This window comes from Mixophyes fleayi, chromosome 12 (assembly GCF_038048845.1).
Source record: "Mixophyes fleayi isolate aMixFle1 chromosome 12, aMixFle1.hap1, whole genome shotgun sequence".
Taxonomy (NCBI): domain Eukaryota; kingdom Metazoa; phylum Chordata; class Amphibia; order Anura; family Limnodynastidae; genus Mixophyes; species Mixophyes fleayi.
The window spans coordinates 60,269,286-60,296,865 of NC_134413.1; the positions used below are offsets into that span (position 1 = coordinate 60,269,286).

Below are 27,580 nucleotides of genomic sequence, written 5' to 3' on the forward strand. Positions count from 1 at the left end.
ATCATCACACCACCATCAATCATTGCTATTATGGATTATATTTATGAGCCTTTAATGAAGTATATGGGAGTCTATAAGTTGGGTTAAGATGTTTCAGATCAGAAAGGTTATATGACCGGATGGTGCAACAAGAAGACAATTGGCTGTACTGTATTATTATTATTATTTTTTAAATAAGATTCAGTCAATGCCCATATTGTTATAATAATATTTACTTGTCACATCAATTAAAAACAGCACTTCTACAGTTCTAATGCAAATCCTTTCACACCTTTATTTGGTTCAAAATGTTGCACTTGTTACAATATGATAATAACATGGTAAATGTCAGGATTCTGTTACTTTAGCGCACAAAATAGTGCTTGTGCCTATGGGGTCTATTTATGACCCTTTTTTTTTTTGACTTGATACTTTTCAATCCTTATCTCCTTGATAAGGATTGAAAAGTACTGGCTATGTATTAAAAAAACTTCTCAGGGACAGCAGTGCCGATAACCTGCTGTCCCTGAGAAGTGACTCACCTGATCATCGCAGTCTTTCCTCAACTTTCAAAACTGCGGTGATCTTCTTCTCTTTTTTTTTTTTCTTTTTTTGTTAGTGCGCATGCACCAACCGAATAGTTGGTGCATGCGCATTAACATCCTGGACGGCAAACTGCAGGATGAGTGACAGGGAGGGATCACATGATCCCTCCACACATGCGCTGTCCAGCTCTGCTCTGAAGAGCAGAGCTGGACAGCGCGAAAGTTTTCAGATATGTTAATGTACGCCAGCTTCAGATGGCGTACATTAACATGTAAAAAAAGAGAAAAGTTTCTCTAATCAAACTTTGATACATAGCGGTTCTGAGCACTTCCCATACACTGTTATGGGGAGTGCTCAGAAAAACGATAAGAAATGCAAAGCAGCAGATATCTGAGATATCTGCTGCGATGCTTCAATAGTACATAGTGATTTCACGGTAAACCCCCGAAAACTGTTGTTTTCTGAGGTTTAACACAGGAAAAATGCTTGGTAACTAGACCCCTATATAAGAAGGAACATGACGGGGTGTGGTCTGGATGCCATCTCAAGACGAAGGACCTGTGAGCATAGAATGCGCTATTTTCAGGGTCTCCCCACCTCAAAAGTGAGCTGGCAGCCAGTCAAAGCACCTCCGTTCCCCCTGAGGTTCCGTTTAAATACACAATCGGAGACCATTGGCAGGGTCTGAGTTCATGGCCGGAGTCTGATGTGAAAATGGCACCCGAGTGATCATAGAACTGCGCCCACCAACCGCGGCACCCTCACTGACGCAACGCTCATCATTCGTTTGATTGCCCGCTGCTGACCTGTCTTCTAATAGCGGGCCCCACCTGCCCTGTCTGTCTGCTGAACACTATTGATCGCACCGGAAAAAAGTCAGGCCGGACTCCCAGAGAGTGTTCCCATCAAGCCCTGGTGAATGGTCAGCCTGCCTGACCCCCCCAAACATCAGTACCCCCATAATAAGCCTCCTTACCTACTATAAGGGACGCCTGCCACAGTCTCCCCTTCTCTTTGTAGCCGGAAGTACTGGCTGCCATAGCTTCATTTCAGGTCCAGCATGTAGGGCATGGTGCAGAGTACTGTATTGGGGATCCCTTTTGACTCCAAACTGCCTTTTTTTTCCTGCCAGTAACAATATGGACTGTCTGACATGTCTATTTGGATGGTGTCAGCAAAATAATCCTCCACCATTTTTTCTATTGTGACAGCATCCAATGCAGCGACAGTAGACATGTCTGCAATGGTTGGCAGGTCCTTCAGTCCGGACCAGATGTTGTCTGCATCCCCGCTAGCGGGTCTTTTAGGAAAACTGAGTTTTTTCCTCGCAGCCACAGGTGTGGAAGAATATGAAGGTGGAGCTGTTGGCATGTCACGGTCCTCTTCAGAGGACAATTTCCTGACCAGCAGGTCTTTGCACCTCTGTAGACTTGTGTCCGCCGGAAACAGAGACACAACATACGCTTTAAACCGAGGATCGAGCACGGTGGCCAGAATGTATTCCTCTGACTTTAAAAGAGTGACCACCCTCGGATCCTGGCAAAGCGTACGAAGGGCTTCATCCACAGGAGCTACATGCTTGGTGGAATCGCAATGGTTTACCAGCTCCTCCCTCACTTTCTCCAGCTGCTTCTGCAACAGCCTGATCAGGGGAATCACCTGACTCAAGCTGGTAAATGTAATATAGATTGCAGTACCTATTCTCAGGAACTGCTTAAAGAATGAACGTAGTAAATGTAATATAGATTGCAGTACCTATTCTCAGGAACTGCTTAAAGAATGAACGTAGTAAATGTAATATAGATTGCAGTACCTATTCTCAGGAACTGCTTAAAGAATGAACGTAGTAAATGTAATATAGATTGCAGTACCTATTCTCAGGAACTGCTTAAAGAATGAACGTATTAAATGTAATATAGATTGCAGTACCTATTCTCAGGAACTGCTTAAAGAATGGACGTAGTAAATGTAATATAGATTGCAGTACCTATTCTCTGGAACTATATATTTATGTATATTTCCCCATCTATATTTTGCCTGTATGGTGTTTATACTTACAGATCGCCATTTATTTCAGATTAACAGCCACACAGCAATTAATACACATAAGGGGACTTAGGGTTGAACACTGAGCGCGATTCCTACACTATACTCCAGTTCCCACGGCGATAGAGATCTCTCCCTTTAATAACGGGAGGATGGAAATAAGGTTAAAATTAGAACCACGCGATATCTCCTTGCTTTAAGTATCCCCTACAAGAAGGGAGACATATATGCAACCTCATAATAGAGGTTTGACATTAAAAACAGGAAGCGCGACAGCGCCACTGAGTATCCTCCCCGGAAATACTGTTGGAACGCATATGCGTTCCACCTCTGATAGATAGAACACATACAGGAAGTGAGGGTTGGAATGCAAACGGCGTCCACTCCACGAGAATCTAGCGTTTTGGATATTTATATTTATGTGATTGGCGATATACAAATAAAGGATCACTATGAAGACAGGTATGGACAGAGGGGGATAGATCAACTAGAATATATTAATATGAAAATAGGATATTGATGTGCATTTTTGTTTGCTAAATGTATGTATGTTTTGTTAAACCTATATATTTTCTGATTTTAATGTATGATAACACCTGGGAGATCCAGTCAGGATCCCTTTTAATAAGGTGATGTTATCTATATGAAAATGATGCTGCTAAATGAAAATAAGTTTATTTTTATAAAATGTGGATACTAAAATATATGTAACCTTTGAACTATGACTATGAGAGTTTCCTGTATAAAAGGGAGCTCATTTGAACTTAGCTCTATCCTTGAGAAAGACCTAAATAGAGAGGTTGAAACGCGTTGGAAATAGGGCTACTGGACCTGAAATACACGAGTACCCCATTATTACCATCTACCAACCAGTGAAGCTGACCCCGGGGACACTTACTACAAGCTGTTTTTCCACTTCTATCTGGTAGGGACCCTCATGATCTTAAGGTCCAGCTTTTATGTAATGTCTTTTAATTTTTACATGTGATTATGCAATAAATATCTTTAGTATAAACGGTATCATGCTAGATTCGGGTTTTTTTCCTTCTATATACCCTATGGAATATGCTCATCTGAGAGAGACCTGCTTATCCATTTGGGAGATCCCTAAAGAAACTTGAACCCAGGCCTGTTATTTCCCTCCATCTTGTAAGTGTACTCACATAAGAGATTGGGTGAAGACACCACATGCCATCTATTTCTGCTTCTAATTAAAGCACATTTATATTTTTTTATCTGGTGAGTGGATTCACATAAGAAGAAAGGATTAAAGTCTTTTCACATATTTACCACATAATCTCAGTTTTTGTGACTGTATTATATACTATGTTGTGTTTTTAGATTCTTTATACTATGTCATCAAAAATTGGAGGAAAATTCTGAACGAAAAGATCTCCACACCTTTAAATTTAAGTATACTTTTTTATTTTTATTTTCACTTATGAATGTTTGTATCACCTATATTACTGGAGGAAATATAACTTTTTCCTATGTGATTACTACTACAGCGCTGTAACATTCCTATTTTTTGATTTATTTATGTTATATACTGGGAAAATTGTGTGATTCCCTTGGGTGTGTTTAGCTGCAGTGGGATAATAGCGCTATCCATCTCTTCTTGAATTATATATCTATTCTCTGGAACTGCTAAAAAAATGAACGTAGTAAATGTAATATAGATTGCAGTACCTATTCTTTAGAACTGCTTAAATATTTTTTTTTTTATTAATTTGATATAATTTTTAAAATATTTTTTTTTTTTTGTAATTTTGAAGAGATTTTAATAATTATAAATTTTTTATGGACTGAGCACAACAAAGCAGAGGACTAAAGCACCACTGGACTCAGCAGGACAGACACTGGCCAAAGCACCACTGGACTCAGCAGGACAGAGCACAGGACAAAAGCACCACTGGACTCAGCAGCACAGAGCACAGGACAAAAGCACTACTGGACTCAGCAAGGACAGAGCACTGGACACAGCACCACTGGACTGGACTGAGCACAGCACAGCACAGCACGAGAAATAACAGGACAGAGGACCACCTAACACACCCTCCCTCTTCCCTGATCAATGCCCGAGTGAAGATAGCGGCGGCAAGCGGGGAATTTAAAGGATCCGGGTATCGCGAGATCCGACAGCGGGATTATGAGTCAGAGCCTCGTTTTAAGTTTTGGAATCGGCGGGAATACCCGGACATCGCTCGGATCTGACTCGGAATCACACTGTTCAGGTGGGCTCGGATTCCAGACATCCGAGCCCGCTCATCCTTAGTATTATTATCTCCCTTTTGCAGGGTGATCCACAATCCTGAGCCTTTAGTTTGGTCCAGACAAGTCCAACCTTGCAATCTGTGGATGCTTTCTTTAAGGCCTTGGGTCTGCTATATGATGACCCGGTTCGAGGGCTTTGGCTGAGGCTCACCTCAGGGCCTTGAAACAAAGACGGTGCTCGGCTGAGGAATACTGTGCTGAATTTGGGCGATGGTCTTCTGACAGCGAATGGAACGATCCTTCTTTACGCAGTCAATTTTGCTTAGGTTTGTCAGAACAGATCAAAGACGTTCTGGTACAGTTTCCTTTTCTAACATCTTTGGAAACCCTCATGCAACTCGCCATAAAAATTGACAGACGAATCAAGCAGAGAAAGGCAGAGAAAGAAATGTCTTCTTATTCATCATCTACTTCTCTTTCTGCCCTAATGGACACGGAAGAGCCTATGCAATTGGGTGCCTATCGTCTCTCTCCATAGGAAAAGAACAGTAGACAGACTCAGGGTCTTTGTCTGTATTGTGGCATCAAGGGTCACTTTTCTCGCTCCTGCCCTAACAAATCGGGAAAAGAGCAAGCCTAGAGAATAAGGGGGGGAGTTTGCATAGGTCTGCAGATCATCTCCTCCAAAAATGCGGTCTAAGTTCCTGCACACATCACTCACGATTCACATTCTGTTGCCATTTCAGCCTTTGTGGATAGTGGTGCCGCTGGTAACTTTCTGGACATCGGATTCACTCATTCCTCTGGGATTCCTTCTATGAAGTTGGATTCTGCTATCACTGTCAGTGGCCTGGATGGAAGTCCGTTGCCTGGTGGCAAAACTTCTCATGAAATACCTCCGCTGTTGTTAACTGTGGGAACCCTTCACTCAGAAACCCTGTCATTCTATCTCATGAATTGTCCATTTCTCCCGTTAATACTAGGCCATCCTTGGATCTATCTCCATAACCCTGTAATGGATTGAGCTAAAGGGGAAATTACTCAATGGAGCTCCTATTGTTCTCAGACCTGCTTGACCTTGCCCCTCCGGATTCTGCAACCTTTTTCCAAACAGCTTCCTCCCCAATACCAGGAATTCCGGGATGTGCTCTCTAAAAAAGCGTTTGACATTGGGATTTTGATTGTACCATTGAGGTAATACCGGGTTCCAAATTGCCTAAAAGAAGGTTGTATTCGCTCTCTGGTCCCGAAACCAAGGCCATGCAGGAATATGTGTAGAAGAATTCACAAAAAGGTTTATTAGACCTTCAAAGTCTTCAGTGAGAGCTGGATGTTTCTTTGTTTCCACGAAGGATGGCGGGCTATGTCCTTGTATCGATTTCAGAGGCCTTAACAAAATACTATAAAGAATACCTATCGACTTCCCCTCATCTCAGTCCTGTTCGATCAACTAAAAGGTGCTACTATCTTCACCAAAATTGATCTTCGCATACAGTCTCATCTGCATCAGAGAAGGTAATGAGTAGAAACAGCTTTCAACACGCATTCTGGCCACTGCGAGTATTTGGTCATGCCGTTCAGGCTTTGTAACGTGTCTGCTGTCTTTCAAGACCTCATTAATGAAGTTCTTTGGGAGTTCTTCGATCTGTTCGTTGTTATTTACTTGGATGACATATTAATATACTCTCACTCCTTGCCACAACACCGATGTCATGTCCAGCAGGTTCTCCACAATTTGTGAGACCACCACCTCTGTGCCAAACTTGAAAAATGTGAGTTTGAAGTTTGGAAAGTATAGTTCCTGGGATATATAATCTCCTCTACTGAATGCTCTATGGATTCAAGCAAAGTTCAGGCCATCCTTGATTGGGTACGACCCATTAATCTGAAAGTCGTCCAAAGGTTTCTGGGCTTTGCTAATTACTACCGAAGATGTATCTGTGCTTTTTCGAATATGGTACCTCCCATTGTTGCCCTTACTCGGAAGGGGGCGGACCCTGGAAATTGGTCCCCACAGGCTATTCGTTCTTTTGAAGCTCTTAAAAGAGCATCCTAATCCTGATTTACCCTTTGTTCTGGAGGTTGACGCCTCTGATATAGGTGCTGGCACTGTTCTGTCTCAGAAGGACCCTTGCAATCATCAACTGTATCCCTGCGCTTTCTTCTCCCGCAAATTCTCTGCTGCGGAGACAAACTATGATGTAGGCAATCGGAAGCTTTTTGCCATCTAATGGGCATATGAAGAATGGTATCACTGGCTGGAAGGGTCCATTCATGTTATATCAGTTATCACTGACCATAAGAATCTCCAGTACTTATAATCTGCAAAACGGTTGAATCCTAGGCAAGCGCGGTGGTCACTGTTTTTTACTCGCTTTCAGTTCATTATGACTTATAGACCTGGATCCAAGAATGTCAATGCAGACGCATTATCCATAAGCTTTGTTTCACACCATGTACCAGCTCCAGGAACATTACCTATTATACTGTCTTCTGCTATTCACACTGGGTTGGCTCAAGACTTGGGTATTACTCTTTAATAGATTTCAAAAGTTGTCTCCCTCAGAAACACCCACAAACCGCTTGCTTGTACCAGTCCACCTTAGGAAAGCTGTCCTCACTGAAGCTCATGAAAATAAAACCGCCAGACATTCCTGTATCTTTAAGACCACAGAGACACTCTCACGTTCCGCTTGGTGGCCCATCATGTCTTCTGATGTCAAAGACGTTTTTCTGTCCTGTGAAACTCGTGCTAGAAATAAAGTCCCCAGGAACCGACGTTTGGGCCAGCTCATGCCGTTGTCTGCCCCTACCAGACCCTGTACACACTTATCTATGGATTTTAATTTTGATCTTCCATGTACAGCAGAGCATAACACTATGTGTGTATGGGTGGTGGTGGTGGATCGATTTAGCAAAATGTCTCATTTTATTGCCTTAACTAAACCCCCAAATGCGCAGAGCATTACTTGGTGTCACTCACCGGACCGTGAGTGCCTCTGCGCTGGTGCGTGGTTCTCTATCCTTCCTGCTGGCACCTGTCCTGAGCCGCAGCCGTCCGCCATTTTGATGGACTACGCATGCGCAGCATCCATGAACTCTTATGACCTTGCTTTTAACCTAATTGGTGGATCAATCACCTCTCCCTATTTAAGGCACTTGTGGCCATTGTATCGTTGCCTGATCTTGAGTCTCATTCCCTGTGAGTCTCTGAAGGTGTCTCCTGTGTCCTGCTCGTATCTTCAGTTTCCTGCTGGATTACCTGCTCTGCTCATCGGCGGTTCCCATACCCGCTACTGACTCCTGTGTCCTGCTCGTGTCTTCAGCTGTCTGCTGGATTACCTGCTCTGCTCATCGGCGGTTCCCATACCCGCTACTGACTCCTGTGTCCTGCTCGTGTCTTCAGCTGTCTGCTGGATTACCTGCTCTGCTCACCTGCGGTTCCCATACCCGCTACAGTCTCTCAGCTCTCCTGCTGTGCCTGCATATCCTCGTTGGACAAGCTTCTCTACTCAGCAGTGGTATGCATACTTGTTATTGACTATCAGCTGTTATCCTGCATATCCGCTTTGGACAAGCTTCTCTACTCAGCAGCGGTATCCATACCCGCTATAGACTATTAGCCATTATGCCGCATATCTGTTTGAACAAGCTTCTCTACTCAGCAGCGATATGCATACTTGTTATTCACTATCAGTTGTTATCCTGCATATTCGCTTTGGACAAGCCTCTCTACTCAGCAGCGGTATACATACCCGCAATAGACTATTAGAAGTGACGCTGTATATCTGTTTGGGACTAGCTCCTCTGCTCTCCAATTGTATTTATACAGTTATAGACTCTTATCACTCCTCCACTTACCTGCACCTGGACAAGTCTTCTCATCATAGCAGTGGTACAACTTGCTGTACGCAGACCACTGACTCTTCCGCTACTTACCTGCACCTGGACAAGTCTTCTCATCATAGCAGTGGTACAACTTGCTGTATGCAGACCACTGACTCTCCCGCTACCTACCTGCACCTGGACAAGTCTTCTCATCACAGCAGTGGTACAACTTGCTGTACGCAGACCGCTGACTCTCCCGTTCCCTTCCTTCACCTGTTCACGTCCACTCTACTCTCCTACCAGTACAGCTGCTAGTCGCTGACTCTCCTACCAGTATTTCCGCAAGTCACTGACTCTCATCTATTCCATTGGCATTCTCTCTCCATCTGCTGATATATACGTTCCTGCTATTCACCCTACTGCTCAGAGGTCCGCTGTGTAAACCCCGCCCCTCTGGTAAGCATTATCAACTGGTGAATCCTGGGCAGAACTCCTAGTGCCCGTGACACTTGGGAGCATCACTTCTAGACTTCGGATCATTTAGAAAAAAGTTCACTCTGCTTTGAGGAGCGGCCTTGTTTCATTCTAAAATGTTTGCGGACCAACGCCATGGGCTCAGCACCTTCATTCAGGTCAGAAGGTCTGGCATTTCACTCGTAACATTAGGCTCAGACAACCCTGTACCAAAATCGAGCCTAGGTTCATTGAATCTTTTTCTATTATTAAGCAAATTAACCCTGTGACCTTCAGGCTGAAGCTTCCGCGCTCTTTGAAAATCCAAAACAGGTTTCATTGTTCTCTTTTCAAGCCTGTCGTTTTTTCAAGCAAGTTTAAATGTTTTCCATCTCGGAGACCTCACTCGATTAATGTGGAAGGACATCGGTAATTTTTGATAGCAAAGATGCTTGATTCCAAGAGGGTCCAAGGACAGATTCACTTCTTGGTCCAGTGGAGGAACTGTGGCCTGGAGGAACGTTCTTGGGTTCCGCGGAATCATCTACATGCTGATAGACCTATCAAGGAGTTCTGCAAACAATTCCCTAAGAAACCAGGATGTCGGGGTTCCTTAACCACTTCTCAAGGGGGGGGGGTAATGTAACGAGCCGCGGCGATCGGCGCCTCGCTTCCCCCAGCTGTGTCTCGGCTGTCATAGCAACAGCCAGGATGTCACTCCCTCTTACTTCCGTCCAAACCATCACCATGGCAAGGGTCGGGATGCTTTCTAAGCAGCGCCGCGTCCCTGCAACACTGGGCAGCCAGGCGCATGCGCATTTAGTAAAATAATAGCCTGTGGGCTAGTTGATCGATTCATTTAATTAAGCAGCCCCTGTGGGTACTTTTCAGACAGGGCTCTGATTGGCTACTTTGTGTAGTTAAGGCAGGGAGGGCTTAGCCTTCTTTCCAGTTATAGCGTCTCTTAAGGAATTGCTGACCTGCTGTGTTTAGTACATGGAGTTTGCTGCTGACACTCTGGTTTAATCTATCATTGTGACCTCTTGCTTGCTATTGGACCTTGTCTGTTTGCTGATTGTCCTGACCTCTGCACCTGTTTCTTGGATTCCCCTGTTTACCACCAGCCCTGATCTTATTACCTGCTTCCGACCTTCCTGTCTGCTATGAACCCCCTGACCTCGGCCCGCCTTCCAACTACCCGCTACCATCTGGATACCCTCCATCTTCCATCCGCTGTAGTGTTGCTCATAAACTTACACTACATTAGAGTTAAGTCCTGGGGGCATCCGAATACCTGTGAGCATATCAAGCTCTACGGGAAAGGCGCCTGATATAGGGGAAGACCTCTACCATCAGTTCTGTAAGTTTATGACAAGACCTGCCGGCCTAGCAACAGGTGTCGAAGTGTCTTCAAAAAGCAGAGACCAGTTACAAGAAATTGTCAGTCTTTTGGGAAATCAATCATCATTGATAAGCTGTCCATCTTCCAAGCCAAATTCTCATGACGCAGAATATACCACTTGTCTGTAAATTATACTCTGAATTGAATCCCTTTATTTTAAATCTGTTTTGCATATGTATGTCAATTGTTTTTATAATCTGTAAGCATTGTACTTTTTGTAATGTAAAAATTGAATTAGTGCTGTCCTTATTGCTTTAAACAAATTCACTACTTGTTTAGAAGAGAAAGATTGCTTGGCTGGGTAAACCCTTTATATAGCAGTGTGTGAAGTGTTAACTGTTTAGCTACCAGAGCACAGAGTGTGCAAAATCGGGCAATTAAGTGACAGGTTTGCTACGGGCCTTTTACGTACCTGGTGGCAGTTGCGGAGAAGTGTGGAAGCATGTGTCTGTGTTGGGAAAGGGACCAGCTAAATCTGTAGCCTGAGAGAGGTGAGTGTGAGGTTTAGGCTGTAATCCTGTGTGTTCCCTTACAGTACGCTTCTAAGTCACGAGTGCGCAGAGTGATGTTTTTGACTGGTAAAGATAGTCAGGAGAGATTTACTGACAAAATAGAGGTCATATATTCCTGACAATATTATTTTTGTAGAAATGGAACTAGCCCTTAAAGTGAAACTAAACTCAAAATCTGAAAATACTTATTTTGAAACTGAACATATGAGTCCGGTGTAATTTTCATGCAAGGTTAAATAATTGGCACCTGTTAACAAACCATTCAAATCTGGTTTTATCAATATTTATTTGTACCTTTTTATATAAAATTTTAATCCATGGTATCAAGCATCTATTCCTACTTATGAAAATAATATGGGTAGTTTATACTAACTTACATCAGTATACCACCAGACACTCCCTATATAGGCGGCACTGTCATGATTTGTGGACCCAGAAAGGGGTGTGGCCTTGTAACAATGTGTCTGTGGTTTGAGCGAATCAAGGCATGGTTTGTGTGTATAATGGGAGGAACTTAATTGTGACTCGATATGGCTTTTTTTTTTTGGGAGGTAAGTGTCAGTTTGGTAATCTCAGCTATCGCTAATGGAAAGCTGCCATGATTTCACTCGGAATGGATGTTACCATGTTATTTATTTTGAGTTATTTTGAGTTATTTTGAGTTAATCAGAGAGTTCTTTGACAATGAGAACTTTTATCCGATTTGTTTTTTATAAAATGTGATACGTAAACAGATACAATGGTAGAAAGACTGCTTCAGAAGAATTGCAACTAATTGGAGTTCACATATTGATTAAAGTCAGTGAGCAGGAATGTGGTATGGACTTTCACAAAGATATGGTAAATTCTAGAAGTAAATCAAGTTGTCTAGACTAATATTAAATTATAAGTTAGTTAATACAGGTCAGTCTTCCTCAATGTGGTAGTCAGTTTAACGATACTGACTACCCGGACAGCGCAGGGCCACCTTAACAACAGAATGGGCCCCCAGGCACAGCAGTGCACCGGGGCCCCTTTATATAAATATGTAAGTAAAAAAAAAAGGATTATATCTAATATATATATATATATCTTAACTTACCTTTCAACTGCGATGCTTTGAATCCTCTTCTGTACTTCGTCGCTGTGCTCCTCCATGCTGTGCTCGCAGTGAATGTCGGGCGTGATGATGTCATCATGCCCGACATTCACTGCGAGCGCATCACGGAAGAGAGGACCAGGGAGTGAGCCGGATCATCACCTGGTGACCGCAAAAGGTAAGTTTCTTTTTTTCTTTTTTTTCTTTACAGGATTTTTTTACAGCAGACCTGCCAGGGCCCCCTTTCCCCCTGGGCCCCCGGGCACCTGCCCATCGTGCCCAATGGGAAAGACGGCCCTGCGACAGCGACTACAACGACATGTGAATTCTGAAAACTACTACCCCGACTTACGAAGACACAGATGAAGTAATGTGACGACCCGATGTGTTTCTGGAAAATGACGTGACGTCAAAACGCGACTCCTCTTAAAGAATAGTTGGACGGACCCGAATGCCTTTCATTCCATGCAAGTATTATTTTAGGGGTTAGGGTTAGGAGTTAAGGTTAGGGTTAACATAGTCTTTACAAGCAGGACCTGGCTTGTAAAACATGAAATAGTGATAGATGACAATTGTTAATATAATGCCTCATTCAACCAAATAGAAGGAATAACCACTGTTTGAACTTGACGGAAACAAACCTAAAATATGTCCCCTCACCTCGATGTTCCCTGTTGTTCCTCTGTATGTCTGTGTGTTACAGACAAGTCACTGTGTTCTGTTTATCCTGTGCACACTGAGTACTACTGAGTTCTTATTCCCAAGTGTTTACATCTCGTTTAGAAAGAACACCAATTTACAGATCGGTATTATAATGGTTCTAATACATTTTTGAAATTTAACACAATGTAATTGCAGGTATCTTATATTATTTTGTTTTTCTGACTCATGTTCACATATTTCCACCAGGACTATCTGATAGAGTTTGGTTATCTTCCTGACGAGAACCTCACTGATTATGCTGTACCTGACACGCCATTTATATCAGAGGACCAGCTCCCAGAAGAGTTTATCAGTGGATTGGAATGGTTCCAAAGACAAAATGGACTAAAAGTCACTGGTAAGGCTTTCAATCAGGTTTACTGCTGTTTATACAAAATTCTGTGACATGATGCACCACTTTTAAAACATAATTTTTGTTGCACAATAGTTTCCTGTCAAAAAACATAAAAAAAACTTTTTAAAGACATCACAACAACATAAAAATTTAATTTAGTACTTACTCATAATCAAATATAATGTAATTACTATTGAAAATATGTTAGAACATCATTAGGATCATCAAGAAACAATTTCAGTATATTGTTCTTGTATAAAAAATAGTAATAGTTGTCATTGCTGAAAACCTATTTTTTCTAGTAATTACTAGGGCCCATTTATGAACATTTCATTTATGTGCTAAATTTGTAATAAATCAGAGCAACTAATCAGATACTTGCATTCACTACAACCCAGGGTTAAAGTGTTTTTATGTTAAGGTTAATCAGAAACTTAACATATCATTTAAAGATCAGTAACAACTTTGTAACAAAGTAATTTTGTAAAAATGTTTTACTATTTTCCATGAATTTCTCTTTATTATTTACCAATATTTTTAGGGACAGCATATGCACAACTCCAGAAGTGTACATTAGAAATGAAAAAGTGCTTATGTGGAATTGAAAAGAAATAAAAGACTTCCATGTATTCCATTTTTATTCAGTGGTCTCCCCGATAGTTTGAAAATGCTTGTGACCACACACTGTGCTCCACCAGACAATGAGCTAATGTTCGAGTATGTCAAAGGCTTTGGAATGGTTCCAAAGACAAAATGGACTGAAAGTCACTGGCAAAACTCTCAATCAGGTTTACTGCTCTGAATACCATATTTTGTGGCATGATACAACACTTTTAAAGCATATGCTGTTACATTGTAGTTTCCTGTCAAAACCCATAGAAAATGGATACATGCATAGAACAGAAAGTGCAAGAAATGTTAATGTGGCCAGAGCATTAGAGAGACAAGATAGGAGTAAGAACTATAGTTGGTTACATGAAACACAAGAATGTTTTTTATGCAAGAAACCTGGGGAGAAAAGTCCTTTTTCCATTTTAGCTGAATTTAGAGCTTCTCCCTATATAACCGGACCGGTGAAGACTATTGTTAGGTATCGCTGGCGATAGCCTTTGCTGGGGTTCTCTGGCATAATTCCCCATGCATAGCTGGGAAAGTCTATTTACCATGGAAAATGACGATACAAGTACTGCTGCTGTCTTTTTGTTGCTATTGCCATCTCAGGATAGCGATAGAAAAGGGGAATAACTAAAGAAAAGGATCTATTTAAATAAAAAATAAAGCCTTCTTTCAATTGGAATGCTGCGACTCAGACATATTTTTTAAATATATTTAAACATTTTATTTATTTAATGTTTTCACAAAGTGGACCTGGAAGTCTGGGTTTCCAGTTCCAGTGTGCGAACCATCAAGCTGGCTCTGACTCTACACTGGCTTGTGAAGCTGTATAAGTACTCTTACCACAGCCAGCCAATATTGCCGGGGAGCTGAGCATTGCTCAGTTGCCCTGGTGAAAATATAATAATATATTCTGGTGAGAGAAGATTATTTATTGCTGCGATAAGCAGTGATAGAAAATCTTTCATATCACTGATATTGTTAAATGGCCCCCTTGGTCACCTAAAGGTCAACTGCTGAGTTAGGAAAGCTACAATTTAGAAAACTAAAAGTGCTATGAAAGAGGATGACAACACTTCAGGCATTGAGGCTGCTTTTAACGATTGTGTGACTAACGAAATTAGCTTCTTCTCTCACATTGACCAAAGAAAGAAGAAAAGAGCTAACATAGCTAAAGGGCGGTATATGGCCTTAGAAGGAATAGAATAACATGAACTTCACTACCCAGTCTTCCCATTCCCTTCATTCATTCACCATAAAGAAGCCATAAATAATGTACTTTAATTAAACATAATTAAAGTGGAAGCTCCATAGTGTAAAATAACCTTCTGTTCAGCAGCTTAATTAAAATAAAAAATTGCCTCCGTATTTTGATTGCCGCTTTTATATTATTTATAATCCGTGTCTCCATTTGTAGTGCACACTCATGGCACTACAAGTGATAGTATGCACTGGTGCCCAAGCAGAGCCGTAACTTAGAATTCTAGCGCCCAGGGCGAGAAAGACATATGCCGCCCCCCTAGCCCTCAATTTTAACCAAATTAACCTAAAATATTCCTAAATGGCGCCCCCCTTCAGCGTTGCGCCCTGGGCCCTGTGCCCAAGTGCCAGCATGTAATAACACTCATGGACTGTGAGTGCATGCTGGCACATGCATGCCGGTACTCTCTAGGTGCAGAAGCCTCTAAAGGACCTGATGTTGAGTTTACACATTGTAAAAGAGGGTTTTCTAGTTTGTTTTTTTTACTGTATTTAATTATTTATTTTTTCCATTCTTACAGGCAAAATAGCTCAAACAGTATATAGTCTGAGCTACCTTGCCTGTCAGAACAATGTTTTTTTTTTTTGTTATTTTTTTTATTTTGAACTAACAGGTGTCGGTTTGCCATGCAGTTTAACACAAGGGACGGTTTGTATACCCGCCAGGTCTAAAAAACAGGGTGGTTAGAAATACAAAGTGTGATGGAAATTGTTTATTGTTCAGTAAATGCAAAGTTTAACCCCCCCAAAAATTGGAGTTACACTCTAGCAAAAGGAAAATCACTGAAGTGCAAACAAGTAATCAACACTCTCAAGTAGGACCAACATATGATGTGCCCATATGTGGCATTAGCATTAACGGCTTCTGGACTTGATACATACAAATGATGGAAAAATGGGCATTGAGGCTACAAGAAGGAATGTTTTCTCACATTCATTGATCAGTGAAGACAAAGAAGAGTCTACCTTTTCACAGCAAGCATGAAGTATCAGAGAATCTCGCAGAGCATCATGCTCAAGTGAGCTAATAGTAATATGTGCAGATAACAAGACAACATATTCAAGTGGTAAGCTACCTTAAAAAGGGACAGAACTGAGTTCCAGGCCACTGTTCCAAACAACTTTGAATAGCCTGATATAGAAAAAAGGAATAACTGTGCTCTTTGAAGCAGATATTCCTATACCACATTGGGGTAAAGCAATCACGACAGCATGTTAACTCCAAAATTGATTATCCATTAAGGCTACATAGAAAACTTAATATGAGGAGTCGAACAAAAAGAAGGCTGCGCTACAGCATACTAGCATATTTGGAAGCAGGGCCTATGCACATGTTCCAAAAGAAAAGTGTACAAAGTGAAAAGCTCATGCAAAAGATATATTCAGGTAGGTTACTGTGAGAGCCAGAAAGGATACAGAATTCTGCAACAAGATACCAACAAGATAACAATTTGCAAAAGCATGGTGGTTAATGAAGTTTCTATGTACTAAATTTCACAAGTAGTTTAATTTGAGTAGCAAACTCAAACAGAAATGCTGGGAAATTAGCAATGTGACATTGTAATTGAATTAAGTGATCAAGCTCTCTCTCGAAGAAGGAGTAGCAATTTTCCTTTCAGTTAGAACATCTACTGGGTGAAGCAAAAACAATCCAGTCAAATGCCTGTCCTACATGATACGAATAGCACCAAAACCCAAGCCAGAGTCATGAAAGGAGATTTAAAGACTGCCTATTCATGAGAAGAGGGGGCAAGTTAAAGCTGTTGGTGAAGAGAAGCAATCCCTCAACCAGCCCCCAGACCTGGCAACTAATAGAGTTAACAGATACATTGTAATTTGATGCACATGGGTGGTTTTTAAAACCAATATGATACATGTTGTCGAGTGTTAAGTTTTTAATGTTTTTTTTAAAAAAGGCGATAGACTACCACATACACAGCAATTCTTGTGCCACTCTACCAACTTATCACACACTTTCCCAAATAGATTTAATTATTTTATCATATAGATTGGCTTCTCTTGAAGCTGATGTAGATTATCTAGCTAGAGGAATATCAGAACATTCCCCAGTTATGGTCTCTCTGATTATAGAGGCACATAAGGATATAAAGTTTTGGAAATTGTACCAATCTGGTTAAACTCAATGGGGACTGGTTATGAAATAATATATATGGGGGAGGACTACTTTAGTAACATTAGCCAGCTATCTAACATGTTTGTCCTCTGGGATTCTTTTAAGGCTTTCCTTAGAGGAACATTCATTAAATGTGTTGCTGAAATTAAAAAATATAATAGGAAGACAGAAACAGAATTGGAGCAAAAATGCAGGGACCTGGAGTATTTTTATATCTTCTCACACACACAATGGAAGATAGGGATTGGTGGCTATAGGTACTAATGGAATGGTCAGACCATTTGTTTAACAATTTCAAGTGCAGTTTTCTTTTTTTTACAATATACTAAGGCTGACTTGGGTTGGAGTTACATATCTAGAGATGTGATGGTCAGTGGAACCATCCCAGATGTAATGTCAAACATTTTACATATGAGCAACACAGGTATCCTACATATGTGCTCAAGTTACTGCTTACCAAATTACCTAAACTTTCTCGGGAGTCAGCAGAGTTGTTAAATGCTCCCCCTTACAGTGGAAGTGGACCTAGCCATTGCGTCCTTCCAAAAAAATAAGGCCCCAGGAGTGGATGGTATTCCTATTGAGATATGCAAAAAAATCTTCTGAATGTTTTAATTCCTCAGTTATTAAAGAATTACACACAGCTATTGAAATCAGATACCTTACTGCCTTCTGTATTGGAAGCTCTGATCATTGTATTACCTAAATCCGGAAAGGACTCCCTGTATTTGAATTCCATATCTCTACTGTACAGACGTAATGCTTCTAGTTAAAATACTTGCCCTAGACTTAATGTAATTACTCAAATAGTGTACCAGACCTGACAGTGCTCATGTTGGCAAAGTCTATAATGTCCAGCCTACGCCGTATGCATATCCATCTTCAAATGTCCCATCAAACTGAGGAGAGGGCATTGGTGGTGTCTCTGGATGCTCGGTGATGTCTCCTTTGACTCGGTGGATTGGGACTACTTATGGGAGATTCAAAGTAGATTTGGACTGGGGTCTAATTTTATTTTGTGGCTCATGTTGCTATACTCTGTCTCTGTGGCAAGGTATGTGCGAATTCTTATACAATGGCCAGATTTTGACCTGGGAGGAGGTGTTAGGAAATTACATTAATTACAAGGTGATGTTGTAGTAAAAAGAATAAGGAGTTTATTGCAGTACACTGCATATAATGATGGACAGAGCTAAAAAAACACTGGATTTGACAGTAATCTAGAAGTATAAAGGTTGTAACACAGGCTCTTTGGTAACACAGGAATGAGTCACAGTCAAAAGACAATGCAGGAATATAACACAGTCTCTGATGCAGTGCTGGTGCAGATCTCACAGTTTTCAAGGCAATGCAGGAAATAACACAGTCTCTGAGCCAATGCAGGAATATAACACAAAGTCTCTGAGGCAATGCTGGTATAGTTTCCAGTCTTTAAGGCAATGCAGGAATATAACACACAATCCAGTGACCACTGTGAATCCCTGAAGAGTGAGCAAATAATAATTACTGCAGTCCATGCCTGGGAATACTGTATAAAGCTATATGAATAGTGTGCAGATGCAATGCCACATATCAGGAGACAGCAGATAGTGAAAGCAGAACTAGTAGACAAATGGCAGAGTAGGCAATGCAGAGCCAGGAAATGCTGATACAAGGTCAGAAGCACGCAGAACACAGATTCAGGAACCAAAAGGCATGTAACTGTCATGAGCCATGGCTCTTCTGCCCGCTGCGACTCGCTCCTGTCCGTCTCTAGGTGTCCCGGCCGTCAACATGACGACCGGGACGTCACTTCCGCCCGCACATCCCGGCGGTTGCCAGGACAACAACCCATTCCTGCTCCATACCAAGAATTCCGCAATGTATTTTCTAAAAAAAAAAAGCGGATTCTCTTCCCTCTCATCAGGAGTATGATTGTGCAATCAACCTAATTCCTGGCTCTAAGTTGCCTAAAGGTCGTCTATACTCTCTCTCTATTCCTGAGACTCAAGCTATGGAACTATACATGAAGGAGAATCTTCAAAAAGGGTTCATTCGGCCTTCTAAGTCTCCCGTGGTAGCAGGTTGCTTCTTCATACCCAAAAAAGATGGCAGCTTGCGGCCCTGCATTGACTATCTCAGGTTGAATAAAATCACGGTCAAGCATACTTACCCTCTTCCTCTGATTTCCGTATTATTTGACCAATTCAAATCAGCCACCATTTTTTCTAAAATTGACCTCCGGGGTGCCTATAACCTGATACGCATAAGAAAAGGGGACAAATGGAAGACAGCCTTTAATACTCACTCCGGACATGAGTATCTAGTCATGCCATTCGGACTCTGCAATGCTTCGGCGGTGTTCCAGGATCTTATCAATGATGTATTACGGGAGTTCCTGGGCAAAACGGTCGTGATGTACCTGGACGATATTTTGATTTATTCACATTCGTTAGCCCAGTACCACCAACATGTTCAGGAAGTACTGCAGAAACTTTGCCAACATCAATTGTACGCAAAGCCTCAGAAGTGTGAGTTTGAAGTTTCCCATGTGACATTTTTGGGATACGTAATCTCCTCATCCGGATTTTCCATGGATCCAGACAAAGTCCGGGCAGTTCAGAACTGGGTGCTTCCTACTAATTTAAAAGCTATCCAGAGGTTTCTGGGGTTTTCCAACTATTGCAGACATTTATACGGTCCTTTTCAACCATAGTATCACCCATTACTGCTCTCACTCGCAAAGGTGCAGACACGGCTAACTGGTCTCCAGCAGCAATGGCCAGCTTTTCAGCCCTAAAGGATGCTTTCACCTCTGCTCCAGTTCTTAGGCACCCAGACCTGGAAATTCCCTTTATTGTTGAGGTAGACGCCTCAGATGTAGGAGCTGGCGCTATACTCTCTCAGAAAGACCCTCAAAGTCTGAAATTGCACCCCTGTGCATATCTTTTCCGGAAATTCTCGCCCGCTGAGACCAAATACGATGTGGGAAATTGTGAGTTAATGGCCATTAAATTGGTTAGAGGGCGCTACCCATCTGATTACCATTTTCACCAATCACAAAAATCTTCAATATATCCAGGCAGCTAAAATCTTGAACCCTAGGAAAGCTCGCTGGGCCCTCTTCTTTTAAGTTTATCATCACCTTCCGACCAGGCTCAAAGAACATCAAAGCCAACGCTTTGTCTCAAAGTTTTCTGGCCTGCCATGCTCCAACTCCGCACTCACGGTCCATCGTACCTTCTTCCTCGATTCATGTAGGCTTGACTCAAGATTTTGGAGCTACGCTTCGCCAGTTCCAAAAGATTGCTCCTGCGCAAACTCCAGTGGGCAGGTTATTTGTGCCAGTTCATTTTAGAAGACTGGTACTTGCTGAGTGTCATGGGAACAAACTTGCAGAGCATCCTGGAATATCTAAAACCATCAAAGTGATTTCACGTTGTGTTTGGTCGCCCACTTTGTCTTTTGATGATCGAAGCTACGTTCTCTCCTGCCAGTAGTGTGCCAGAGTCAAATCCTCTAGAACTCGTCTATCGGGTTAGTTGGTTTCCTTTCCGATTCCAGTCAAATCATGGACACACCTCTCTATGGACTTTATTGTGGATCTTCCATGGTCTTCTGGTCACAATACCATCTGGGTGGTCGTGGATCGTTTCAGCAAGATGGTCCACTTTATTCCATTGCCCAAATTACCCGATGCTCGGATCCTAGCCTCATTATTCATTCAACATGTGTTCCCTTTGCATGGTATTCCTGAGGACATCGTCTCCGACCGCGGCTCCCACTTTGTCGCTCATTCTGGAAGTCTTTCTGCCACCTACTTGAGGTAAAGATTAGTTTGTCATCTGCCTATCACCCGCAATCCAATGGACAAACAGAAAGAACTAATCAGTCCTTGGAACAATTTCTGCGTTTATATATTTCTAAATTCAATGATAACTGGTCTACTCTACTTCCGTGGGCTGAATTCGCTTATAACAATTATTGTCACTCCTCAACCTGTATTTCTCCTTTTTTTTGTAATTACGGAATCCATCCCAGGTCAAATTCTCTCTACTCTTTGCTGGAATCTGCTCGTCCTAGGATGCCCACTACGGCCTCATGGATCAGAAATATTTGGAGGAAAGTTCACTCCGCATTACATCAGGCATCTTTCAGATCCAATTCTCTTTCAGACCGTCATCAGAGAGGTTGTCTTCTAAAAGTTGGTGACAAGGTGTGGCTATCCACCCGAAATATTAGACTCAAGCAGCCATGTAAGAAGCTTGGACCCAGGTCCATCGGTCATTAAAGAAATTAACCCTGTGGTATTCAGACTTCAATTGCCTCCATCTCTTAAAATTTCTAAAACCTTCCACTGCTCTCTCTTAAAACCTGTTGTCATCTCGAGTAAATTCAACGGCACAGGTCTCTGTTAATGGAGACCGTGAATTTATTGTGGAAAAAATCCACGACTCTTGGAAAATTCAAGGACAGATTTAGTTTCTTGTACATTGGAAGGGCTATGGCCCAGAAGAACGGTCTAGGGTTCCACAGAGGCGTGTCCATGCTGACAAGCTCATTGGAGAGTTTTTGTTTTTTTTTAATTCTTTATTTTTGCAGATACATGAGATCCAAACAGTAGAGTAAAAAAAGAGAAATTTGAGGTAGATGACTCAAGACACAACAATAAAATTATAGTGAGTTATTACCCAGCGCAAAACAAGTTAATACAAACATTTTGTTTAAGAGTTTTTAACAGTGGAATGACCTGAGAACAGTAAAGAACTCTACTGCTGTGGAACTCCATATTGTGATTTCTTTTTACTTTTTCCTCTTTTTTTTTTTTTTTAAAAAAAAGGAAAAAAAGAAAGCGTAAAGAAGATAGAAAAAGAAAAGAAGGGAAGAAAGAGTGGGAGGGAAAAGGTGAAGAGGGGGAGGGGTAATTTCTATGGAAATATCGGGTAAGAAGTATTTCAGGTGGCGGGCGTTGTTGCTTGATGGTAGTTGTACCAAAAGTTCCAAACTTTGTAGAAATTTAAAATTTTGTCATTAAGAAGGCTGGTAATATATTCCATAGTGGCCATGTACCATACACGAGATACTACGCTTTGAAGGCTTGGTGGGTGAGGGGATTTCCATTCTTTCGCTATTTGCAGGCGAGTGGCTGCACAGATATGTTGAACAAGTCTATCCCCCTGTTTATTTAAAGCTTTTACCCGGGAGCAGAGCAGCATAACCAATGGGTCGGGCAACACCTCGATGTCTAAAATTTTAGTTATTAGATCAGCAACCAGCGACCATAGATTACTGATACTAGGACACGTCCACCAGATGTGGAAAAAAGAGCCCACCTCCCCACACCCCCTCCAACAAAGGTCTGAGGTACCAGGATAAATTATATGCAGTCTTGCAGGCACAAGATACCATCTAGTGTACACTTTAAATGTGTTCTCTCGTATTGAGGTGTTGATGGAGATTTTGGAGATTCTCATCCTGAGCCGGGACCATCCCTCCTGATCCAGGACCCTACCGGTATCCTGAAGCCAAGCTTCCTCAAAGGATTCAGTTAGAACAGACATTGGACTAAGGTAAGTATGATACACCAGTGATATCAGGCCTTGAGAATCTGATCTATGCATACAACTCCTCTCGAAAGGTGTAGGTTTACGTAGTTTAGAGGATCTGCAGAGTGATTGCGTGAAGCTTCTGATTTGCAAGTAAGCAAAGTGTAAGGATGAAGGAAGGCCCTTTTTCTCTCTAATATCTGAAAAGGTCTGAGGAGCAAATTCTCCCAGAATGTGGGTGAATTGAGTGATGCCCGCCTCTTGCCATGGGCGTGAAAATGACTGATTGTTTCCTAACGGGAAATCTGGATGATGCCACAGCGGGGTGAGTGGAGAAGGGAATGAGGTGAGTTCCCACTTTCTGTGGAGCTTATCCCAAAGGTTAAGTGTAAACTGTATAGAGGGTTGCGAGTATACTTTGATTCCTGGGGAGCCAGGGTAACGAATTCAAGTTGTGATTTGGAGTATGAGCGTTCTCTAGGTCGACCCATCTCTTAATCCCCGGAGCTGACTGCCAGGAAATGATGTGACTAAGGTTAACTGCATGGTAGTATCGCTCAAATAGCGGTAATCCGTAGCCCCCTGACTGAGTGGATTTAGCCAAACAGGACCTTTTAAGTCTCGACTTTTTCCCTTGCCAGATAAATTTGCCACAAATAGATTGTAAGTTCGCTAAATAAGTGCCTGGGATTGGTATGGGTAATGTCTGGAAAAGGTATAGGACTCTTGGCAAAACGTTCATCTTTATCGCGCTGATTCTACCGAACCAGGATACAAAAAGCGAATCCCACTTTGATAGGTCTCTTTTTATTGAGTCTAAAAGGGGAGTATAATTAGCATGGAACAGCTGTTTATATTCTTTTGTGATCTGGATCCCCAAATAGCGCAGCGCCTTAGGGCGCCATTGAAAGTCAAATGAGGATTCGAGTATAGCTTTAGTAACTTTAGAGACTTGAAGCGAAAGGGCTTCCGATTTAGTGTTATTAATTTTGTAGTCTGATAAGAGGCCGTATTCCTTGAGTTCCTCAAGGAGATTTGGGAGCGAAATAAGGGGATTTGAGAGTGTTAATAGTACGTCATCTGCGAATAACGAGATTTTAAAATGGCGGGGACCAATACGTATCCCTGAAATGTCCGGGTTTCGTCTAATAGCCGCAGCCAAAGGCTCTATGCTCAGAGCGTACAGCAGGGGAGACAAGGGGCACCCTTGTCTGGTGCCGTTGCTTAAAGAGAAAGCCTGGGACTGAAGCCCGTTAGTCAAAACTGAAGAGGAGGGGCGGTGGTATAGGGCCTGGATGGCCGAGAGGAAGGCCCCGTTTAAGCCGAAATGACTTAGCGTGCTAAACATGAAAGGCCAAGAGAGTCTGTCAAAAGCCTTTTCAGCATCTAAAGCTAAAACAACAGAAGGTATCTTATTTTGATTAACGTGGGCAATAATATCTATTGTGCGTCTAGTATTATCTAGAGCAGGGGTAGGCAACCTGCGGCTCTCCAGGTGTTGTGAAACTACAAGTCCCAGCATGCTTTGCCAGTAGATAACCAGCAGATAGGTGGCAAGGCATGCTAGGATTTGTAGTTTCACAACACCTGGAGAGCCACAGGTTCCCTACCCCTGATCTAGAGCCTGCCTAGTGGGAACAAAGCCTACTTGATCTGGGAAGACCAGAGTTGGCATATAGACATTTAAACGATTTGCCAATATTTTGGCAAAGAGCTTAATGTCTGCGTTGATTAACGAAATTGGGCGATAACTAGGGCAGCATGTAGGGTCTTTATTAGGCTTAGGGATCACCACTATATTGGAACGAGTGGATTCATCATGGAATTTACCCCCCAAGAGAATATAGTTAAACATCTGGGTCAGGTGGGGCACCAATTCTTTGGGGAAAGTTTTGTAGTATAACATCATGAAGCCGTCGGGACCAGGGGCCTTAGAGTTCTTTTGTGATTTTAATGCTAAAACTACTTCTTCGCTGGAAATAGCTTCATTGAGAGTAGAAGCCTGAAGGGAGGTTAGCGAGGGTAACGAACATTTGTCCAAATAGGTATTGATAGTTTGAGGAGAAGCTTTGGGGGAGGTCTGATTTTTATGGAGATTGTATAGGTTTTCATAATAGCTATGGAAAGTTTTGTTTATGATCCTAGGGTCATAAGAAAGATCCCCCTTTTTATTTCTGATTGAGTTAATCATTTGAGATCCTCGTTTGGCTCTTAATCTCCTGGCAAGGAGTGTATCCGCCTTATTCCCCTTTTCGAAAAAAGTTTGATTAAGCCATCTTAGCTGGCATTCTGTTCTCTCTGCGAGGATTGACTGAATTTCGCCTCTAGTCTTTTGTATTTCTTGCAAAACTAAATGAGTACTAGACTCCTTATGCATTGCTTCCAGGCGTTTAAGCTGGAGTGTAAGTTTATTGAGAGTCTCATTACGTTCTTTTTTCCTGCGAGAGGCGAACTGAATGATATCCCCCCGTATGACCGCTTTGTGAGCTTCCCAAATAGTGGGGATCTGGACTTCTGGATTTGAGTTAGTTTCAAAATATTTTGAGATGGAGTCAGATATTAGGTCTTTAAACGCGGGGAGTTTAAGGAGCGTCTCGTTTAATTTCCAATTGGTTCTGCCCCGAGGACCCAGAAACAGGTCAACCGTTAGGGATAAAATGGAATGATCTGACCACGTATTAGGAACTATATCGGCCTTTTTTATATGTTGGAAGATATTTGTACACCCCATAAACATATCAATCCGTGAGTAAGTTTGATGGGGAAAAGAGTAAAACGTATAGTCCCTAGATGAGGGGTATAGAGCTCTCCATATATCAAATAGGCCAGCCTCAGTAACCTGTTTTTGCAAATGTTTTGTATGTGAGGATGGGGGGGAGGATTGTCTAGAAGCAGATCTGTCTAAGAGGGGGGACATGACAGTATTGAAGTCTCCTCCAAGCAAAAGCAACCCCTTACGAAATTGGTGTAATTCCGAGAAAAAGTGTGTGAAGAAGGATGTCTGACCTGTATTTGGAGCATAGATGTTGGCAAAAGTTATATCGAGGTGACCGATCTTTCCAGACAAGAAGAGGAACCGGCCCTCAGGGTCATCCCTAACTGCTGACAAGACAAATGGCACTGAATTGCGAAGAAGAATGGCAACCCCATTTTTCTTTGAAGAATGAGAGGAGTAATAGGCACTGGAGTATCGCCTTGAGGTCAAGGAAGGATGGCCGCCGGCCCTGAAGTGAGTCTCCTGCAAAAAAATTATATCACCGTTAAGTTTCTGCAGCGTATGGAATAACATAGAACGCTTTTGAGGTGTGTTAAGCCCTTTTACATTGAGGGAGAGTGACGTAAAAGCCATGATCAGTATTCTAGGGAGGGATATCAGGAAATAGAGAAATAGTCTCCAGCAGTGCAATACAGGGAGGTTAGGGAGGGAAGGATTGACTAGGGAAGGGAAAAAAAGAGTAAAGGAGAGAAAAAAATGTATACGTAAGTAAAGAAGAAAGGAAAGGGGGTAGGTCCGAGCCTCAAAGGCCGAGGTGAAACCTACTAGGGTAGTGCCTGAAAAACCTATGTAAGCCAAAAAAACTAGGCAGAATATGCCTATTCTAGTATCTGAACTAAGGCACAGAGTTCGGGAGTGCGTAAGATATTTAAAACTTCAAAATAAGCGTTTAAGTAAATTCCAGTATATACGGGTGCGCGGCTAAGAGGACAGAAAGTGTCCCCCGCCCGTCTGTGAACCAAACATTAGAATGAAACATCAGCTAAACATGTAACTAGTAACAGCTAAATGAAAGGTGTTGAAGAAACCAACATGACTATGAGAACATTTGTAAAGAAATTAAAATAGTGTATAAACATTTGAAAATTGAGAGAGGATAATAAAAAAAAAAGGGATAAATAATGGCACAAGGTTACTTGAAGTATTCACAGTTAAGGAAACAACTTTACAAATCACGGAGGTTGTTGCGAAGAGCTCAGGGAATCTCCTCCAGCGGTCCTGTCTAGACGGAAGAGATGAAGCCTTTGAAGTAAGTTCTTTCCTTCGTTAGGGGTACGAATCGATTCCTGACGGCCCTCCACTTCGATTATTAGGCGGAAAGGAAACCCCCAACGATATTTGTAGCCATTCTCTCTGAGGATGCGTGTTATCTCCCTGAGATCCCTTCTCTTGGCTATAGTTGAGGGGGCAAGGTCTTGGAATATTTGGATACGAGTTCCTTCGAAGAGAGTGTAGGAGGAATTCCTGACTGCATTAGATATGAGCTCTTTGGTTTTGAAGGATAGCAGTCGCAAAATCACGTCCCGAGGGGGATCAGCATCCTTCGGCTTAGGTCTCAGAGCCCTATGTATTCATACGATCTCCAACGAGTGATTGGATAATGTGGAGTTCAGAGAGAAGAAGAATCTGGACACATATTCCTCTAGGTCTTTAGGTTCGACTGATTCAGGGATATTGCGTAGCCTTAGATTGTTGCGGCACTCCCTGTTCTCCACATCCTCCAGTTTATCTCTCATGAAGTCGTTTTCCTTAAGTAGAAAATCCAGATCCCTTGAGGCCTCATTTTGAAAGGTGAGCGACGACTCCATTTTGTTTTCCAGAACCGAGGTTCTCTTGGAGATTACAACCATTTCTGCTTTAAGATCCCCTATAGCTTTTTGAAGATCCACGGAGAAAGCGTTGGTACGCTCAACAATTAGATTCCGTAATTCAGTAAAGTCTGCCTTGGTTGAAGGGATGGTTGTGGATGGGGGGTCCTGTTCACCAGGGTTCCCTGAGGGTGAATGAGGAGGAGATGAAGTAGGACCTTTGTCTTGACGGGAGAAGTGTTAAGTAATCTCTCCTGTCGTACCCTTACGACCTCTTCACGCGGGTTTATTCATGTTGGATGCAAACTCACTGAGAAGCTGTACACTAAGAAGCTGTACACTGATGT

At 42.1% G+C, this 27,580-nt stretch overlaps 1 protein-coding gene across 1 annotated transcript in view; it reads left to right on the forward strand.

Annotated features, from left to right (window-relative positions):
- The window catches only part of LOC142108276 (matrix metalloproteinase-18-like), an 83,962-nt gene that overhangs the window by 2,255 nt on the left and 54,127 nt on the right, over positions 1 to 27,580 (forward strand). Inside the window, exon 4 of the mRNA XM_075191915.1 lies at positions 12,968 to 13,118. Coding sequence (XP_075048016.1) covers positions 12,968 to 13,118 — 151 coding nt within the window. The remainder of the gene's footprint in view (positions 1 to 12,967; positions 13,119 to 27,580) is intronic.